At 40.0% G+C, this 6507-nt stretch overlaps 1 protein-coding gene across 1 annotated transcript; it reads right to left on the bottom strand.

The window, feature by feature from the left end:
- Window positions 1–2261: 2261 nt before the first annotated feature.
- On the bottom strand, window positions 2262–4631 carry LOC131902433 (ubiquitin carboxyl-terminal hydrolase 29-like). The gene has a single exon (XM_059253431.1). The coding sequence runs from the start codon at window positions 4629–4631 to the stop codon at window positions 2262–2264; it is 2370 nt and encodes a 789-aa protein (XP_059109414.1).
- Window positions 4632–6507: the final 1876 nt, after the last annotated feature.

The raw sequence follows: 6507 nt of genomic DNA, 5'->3' as shown, positions 1-6507 counted from the left end.
GTGCTCTACCACTGAGCTAAACCCCCAACCCCCGTGTTTCCTTTTTGAAATACAATCTAACTGTGGAACAGGGCCCCAGACCTTAGCACATTGGCCCAGCAGTTTTCTCTGGTGAATGTCCCACACCTGAACCTTACACTTCCCATTGTGGCTATGTTGATTGGCTAGTGAGCTGTGGAATACACCCTTGTCTACTCCCCAGCACTGAGTCACAGGTGTATGGTGGCCATGAGCAGCTTGTTATGTGGGTGCTGGGGATTTGAACTCAGGTACTCCTGCTTAAACAGCAAGTGCTCTGACCTGCTGAACTATCTCCCCAAGCCCTTGAGAGTGGATCTGTATTATTTTCATATTTGAAACAGTTAGATGTGGTGTGGGTATCTCAGATCAGGCTACACTCCTCATAGCCAGCAACACCAGGTGGTTTTCCCTTTCCCTTGCTACCCAGGAATCAGGATAACAGGCTGAAAACAAGTCTGTCCTTTGAGCTATGTGTTAAGGAAGTCTGCTGCTTCATATGGCACAGGGTCTCTTCCTTCTCTTGGGAACTAAGGGGAACCTTGCTTTGTCTTATGAACTAAAATGTTCTCTTTAGAACCCCACCATGCTGGTTATGTTAATATATGAGGCTCTCACCTGAAAGACAATTTATCTCAGACCCTCTGTCCCTTGAACCACCCCATTTTCTCATGTCAATCAGGATTTGAATATAACAAGTATTATTTGGCACTTCTAAAGTTTTTAAAAGAGTGCTTTTTAAATGTTATTATGCTAGGCATTGTGGTCCAGACATTTAAAGACCAGCACTCAGGTGGCAAAGCCAGGGAACATCTATGTTGTACAGTACATGATCTAAATAGAGTTCCAAGCCAGAGAGAGCTACATAGTGAGATTCAAAAACTTATACTTTTTGTTCATTGATTTACACACACACACACACACACACACATTATATATATGCATATATGCGAGCTCCTCTAGAGGTCAGAGGACAACTTGAAGGACTGGTGTCATCAGGCTTGGTGGCAGGTGTTTTCATCCACTGAGCCTTTGGAGAGCTTCTGAATTTGCAAAATTTACCATTCTATCTATTTCATTTCCTGTGTAACCCTGATGCTATGCCCTGCAATTCTGAGAAGGAAGCACAAAACCAGTGGGTGTGCAGCTAGATAATTTCATCAGCAATGAGTCATGAACACATATAGAAACAATGGTTTTGGGACTGGAGAGATGGCTCAGAGGTTAAGAGTACTGACTGCTCTTCCAGAGGTTGTGAGTTCAATTCCCAGCAACCACATGGTGGCTCACAACCATCTGTAATGAGATTTGGTGCCCTCTTCTGGCATGCAAGCAGAACACTGTACATGTAATAAATAAATAATTCTTTAAAAAAAAACAATGGTTTTAATAAATTGACAATAGAACAGTATATTATTTTAGGAAAAGCAATAAAATGAAAATCCTTAGATGATGTGAACAATTCATATACACATTAACAAAATAACAGATTTTATATACTACTTCTTAAGCACTTAAGTCCATCAGTACTCGTTCTGAACCCATTATGATGTTGGATACTAACATCAGGACATTTAGTCAGTTCCTTGCTGTGTTGTTTTGGTATAGAATGACATTAAAAAAACCATTGTGTTAGGGTTGGAGAAAAGGCACAGTGGGTAAGAGCACTGGCTGTTTTTCCAGAGGGTCTAGGTTCAATTACCAGCACCCACATGCAGCTCATAACTGCCTGTAATTCCAGTTTTAGAGAACCCAGCGCCTTCACATAGACATACATGCAGGAAAAACACATTAAATATAAATGAAAATTATTTTTTAAAAAAATCCTCCCATCCCTGGGGAGTGGTGGAACACACCTTAGATTATAGCACTTGAGAAGTAGTGGAAATTAGATCTCTGAGTTTGCTGCTAGCGTGCTCTACCGAGTGACTTCTAGAACAGCTAGCACTACACAGAGAAACATTGTCTAAAAAAAAAAAAACAACAACAACAACAAAAAATATGAAAAGCATCACTATAGCCTTGTAGGAGAAAATGGTGCATAACCTGCATCATGGATGTATGGGTTTCTGTCCTAACACGTTGTTTGTTTTGTATTGTTTTGTTTGCTGAGTTTTCAATTGATCTAAATGAATCTTCAATATGAGTAGAATTTAGGATTATTCTAGGAAGTGTGTGAAGCCATTAAGGAATGGTGAGAAAAGATCCACATTCTTCGTTTGCTCTTTAGATGTGCTAAGTAACTAGCACTCTGATGCGTTTTTCAACAGCCACTCAAAAATTTGATTTTGCATGTAAAAAAAAATGTATCCAGTTTGAGGCTGATTTTCCTGAATCAAAGCCTCTGAAATCTCGAACACTTGGACATCACTGTACAGGAGCCATGCTTGCTTTTGAAAGTCATAAACATTGCTTACATAATGACCTGAATCTTGCGAGCTCCCAACATGGCTGATAAGACTAACAAGTCTGTAATTTTGAGGATCATCTCTCAATACCACATTTTTTGACTCATCAACAGCATCTACTGTGTTGTAGCTTCCTGGAACATTGTTATTTCTAGGATTCCCTGATGCACCAAGGGAATCTTCATCATCTTTCTGATCTCTCATTTCTGAAATCTTATTCAGATATTTCTCTCTGTGCTCCTGAGTACCCCTAGCACTTTGAGGTGATGCCTGAGGAAGGAATTCCTTATGGAATGTATTCCCATGATTAGGGAGAAGTTGTTCAGCCATTTCTTGAGAGTCTTCGAGAATTGTTTCTTTATTAAGATCACAAAAACCATTGGAATTTTCAGTGGTAGTGTGATGATTTGATGTTTCATCTACATTAATTTTCTCATAGTTCTTCACATTCCCAGATGGTATTGACTGGCTGAGAGGCAGATTCCCTTCAGGGACATTTGGGACATCACAGTCATCAAAAGGAACCTCACTGGTCAAGGGAAATGGTGGTTTCTTGTTTTCGTTATACTGGGTAGATACATTTAGATACTTAGAAATCTTAACTGGCTGATGACTCTTCACCAACAACCCATTAGCGGTCAAGTGGTAGCGTTTCAGATGAACAATAAGGACCCTGGGGAGCCTCCTCAAAGTGTACCTGAGAACTGAATTCTTGTTCTTGCACTTCGCACAATTACGCTCAATTTTTTCTGGTGTAAAGAAAAGATCAAGGGACTTTTCAATAGACAGAGGCTCTTCTCTTGTTCCTTGGTGCAGGTCAACAGAGAGGTAATTACTCACTTCAGTGTTGAGTGTAGCGTCACCACAGGCTTCACAAACAATAGAGCTCTGCAGCTCTAACTCAAAATTAGCACTGACAGGACAAACAAACCTTTTGTTGGTGGCAGTCCCAGCATATGTTGATGGAGATGACCTCTCAGCTTCATTATCTCTCTCAGTGATCCACATGGCATTTAGTTTTTCCACGTTCAATTTCAACTGGTCTAAACACTGACTTAGAAATTCATGGGCATCATTCTGTTCATCACCCGAGAATGTGTCTGCAACTGTTGAAATGGATTTCTTCACATCCATGAGTATCGCCCCCTTGATCTCTATATCCTGGATGTCTTTTAAAACAAGGAGTCGGCTTAAGGGCTTGATAAGATCATCATTTGAAACTTTCTCCCATGGGATACCTTGTGCGAGCAAGTCCATTGCAAACGTTGGAATCCCAAAAATAGATTGTAAAATGGAATTCATGTAACAGGTATTTCCCAAATTGGGGAAGCCTTCACGTTTCAGTTGTTTCCAGTAAGTCTGAAGAGGAGGCTGGAGGTTATTATATGTTTGGGTCTCCTGGCTAAACTTTGATCCTCTTTCATCAGACAGTGTTAGTGTTGGAAGAACAGTGTCATCTAAGTTAGGACCCCAGCAGGTGTTGGGGTTGAATGAAGGTTCAAGATTCCCAGTGTTGTTCTTTTCCGGATCTCTTAAAGCCATTGGCTTCTCGTCTTTGCTTCTTTTACTCCTGGAGTTAGAGGTCTTAGATTTCTTTTCTGGTTCAGGATGATTTTCTTGAAGAATGGCCTCATTCATTATAACACTAGATGCTGATTTTCTCATCCTATTTTTGTTCTGTGTTTCTACTCTCTCTTTTTCAACATGACCGTGGCTGGAATTTGACCACAAAAGTGGCATCTTCATGGGCAGCGAAGTACCCCTTTCTTGTGTAGTAGTCAAGGATCCAGAAACTGGCTCATGGTGCTTTCTGTGAAATGGATCACTGCTTTCAGGAACATCCTGATTACTCTCAAACTCCTCAGAGTGCTGGGATTCAGATGGATGAAAAAAATCCAGGAAAGATTTCAACCTTTCAAAATCTACGGAGGATAACTTGTCAATGAGTAAGGAGGTGTCATCTTTCAAATTTAAATTCAGACCATGTACTCCTGTCTCACCACAACTAACCACTACACCTGACACATTATCATTCAGGTGAAAAACCCTGCTCCTTCCTTCCAACTTAAAGGCAACCACCAGATTAAACTTCTGTTTCCTTTGTACTATTTTGATGACTGCTTCTTTCCACTGAGAAGCCCTGGTAAGTTTGCTCCGGTTCTGGCATCGGATTTGGACAAAACAATGTATCTTTAGAGGAGCCATTCTTTCTTCACAAAGAAAACTCAGGGAATCTAAAAACAAACAAACAAAAAGCATAATACACAGAGAGATTGTGACTCAAAATATGTTGATCACAATGGTTTTTCGTAAAACTATAACTGACCAGAATTGGCTTTTATTCCTCTCTTCATGCCTCAAGTACAACATGATAGGAAAACTTACGTTTTTCTTTTCGTATTTACAATAATGATTTATTACAATCATTATTGTAATGATTGTAATTACAATTAATAAAAACTGCAGTTTCTTACATCATTTAAATAAAATTATTAAATTATGTATAAGTGTGTGCATTTGTGCACATGTGAGTGCAGTGCCCTCAGTATCCAGAAGAGGGAATCAGAGTCCCTAGAACTAGCATTACAGGCAGTTTTGAACTACCCAGTGGAGGGGCTAGAAACTGAGCTCAGGTCCTCTGTAACAGCAATGTATACTCTTAACCATTGAGTTGTTCAATTACATTCAAGTACACGCTTTAACCTCTGAGCTATTGAAGCTGTGCCCATTGTCTGGAAGACACACTCAGAGTGTGTTTGCTTCTCTTTTTCTGTCCCGATGTTTAATTGTGATGGTTAGTTCTATTTGTCAACATGCCACAACCTACCAGCACCTGGTAATTGAGTCTCAATGAGTTTTTTTCTAGATTAGGATGGCCTAGGGGATTGTCTTGATTGCCTTAATTAGTATGGAAATACCCAGTGTGAAAGTGTGTGGCATTATTCCATGCTTTACTGTGTGACACTTTTCCCTGCTTGGGGGTACCAAAGTATATAAGGGTAGAGAAAGAGGTATGCATGTATTTATTCTCTCACTGCTCCTAGCTGTGACTGTCATATGACCAGCTGTTTCAAGATCCTGCAGTTGTGCCTCTCCAAAGTGATGGACTGTAATCTGTGACTGTGAACTGAAATTAACCTTCCCCATCCTCCTAAGTTTCCCTAAGTTGTGTTTTCCAGACTGTTTTATCATAGCAAGAGAAATGAAAACTACAAGTACCTCAAGTGAAATGTGGTGACAGTGCACATCTGGTCTCACTGGTGCCTCTGCTCTTCTCTGTCCCTCTGATGATGCTGAGACAATGAAGTTCTGGTCAAATTCTAGTCTCTCATGCAAATGCAACAGTTAGGAAGATGAGCCTGAGTGGTCACCTCTGGTGCTGGCCTTTTTGTTTGAAGGCTCCAGATCCAGATATTCAGACCTGCAGTGGTCAGATGATAAAAATCATGGGTACAAATGTGAATGTATGAAAAGCTGAAGATACAGCTCAGTGGTTAAAGCATCCGGTATGCACAAGATCCTAAATTTAATCCCTGGAAACACACACAAAAACAATTTTGAGCTTTATGACTGTATATATGTAGGCAGAAATTTCCTGTCCTACAGCCACTCTCAAATAAACACAGAGACTTATATTAATTATAATGCTTGGCCAATTGTTCAAACTTTTTACTATCTCTTACATTTTAAGTTAACCCATATTCCTTATTTAAGCTTTGCCATGTGAAGATACTTTTGTTAACATGGCAGGTTCATGGACTCCATCTCTGGCTGGTGACTCTAGATACTGTTCATCTTCCCCCCAGCATTCTCCTAGTGTGGCTCTCCTGTCCAACCTGATTCTGTTCAGCTATTGGCCAGTCAGCTTCTTTATTAAACCAATCACAGTGACAAATCTTCACAGTGTACAAAATGATTATTCCACAGCATATATGATTTTAATTTCAGCACTAGAGAGGCTAAACCAAGACGTGGACATGTGTGAGGCAAGAATGGAGTATGTAGTGAGACCACAATCTCAACAAAAAGAAAATAAGAAAAAAGAAAAGGAAAAGAAGAGAGAGAAACAGAACCAAAACAA

Source organism: Peromyscus eremicus, chromosome 1 (assembly GCF_949786415.1).
Source record: "Peromyscus eremicus chromosome 1, PerEre_H2_v1, whole genome shotgun sequence".
NCBI classification, from domain to species: Eukaryota; Metazoa; Chordata; class Mammalia; order Rodentia; family Cricetidae; genus Peromyscus; species Peromyscus eremicus.
The sequence above is the reverse complement of the archived record's forward strand: the minus strand, read 5'-3'. Positions and strand labels throughout refer to the sequence as shown.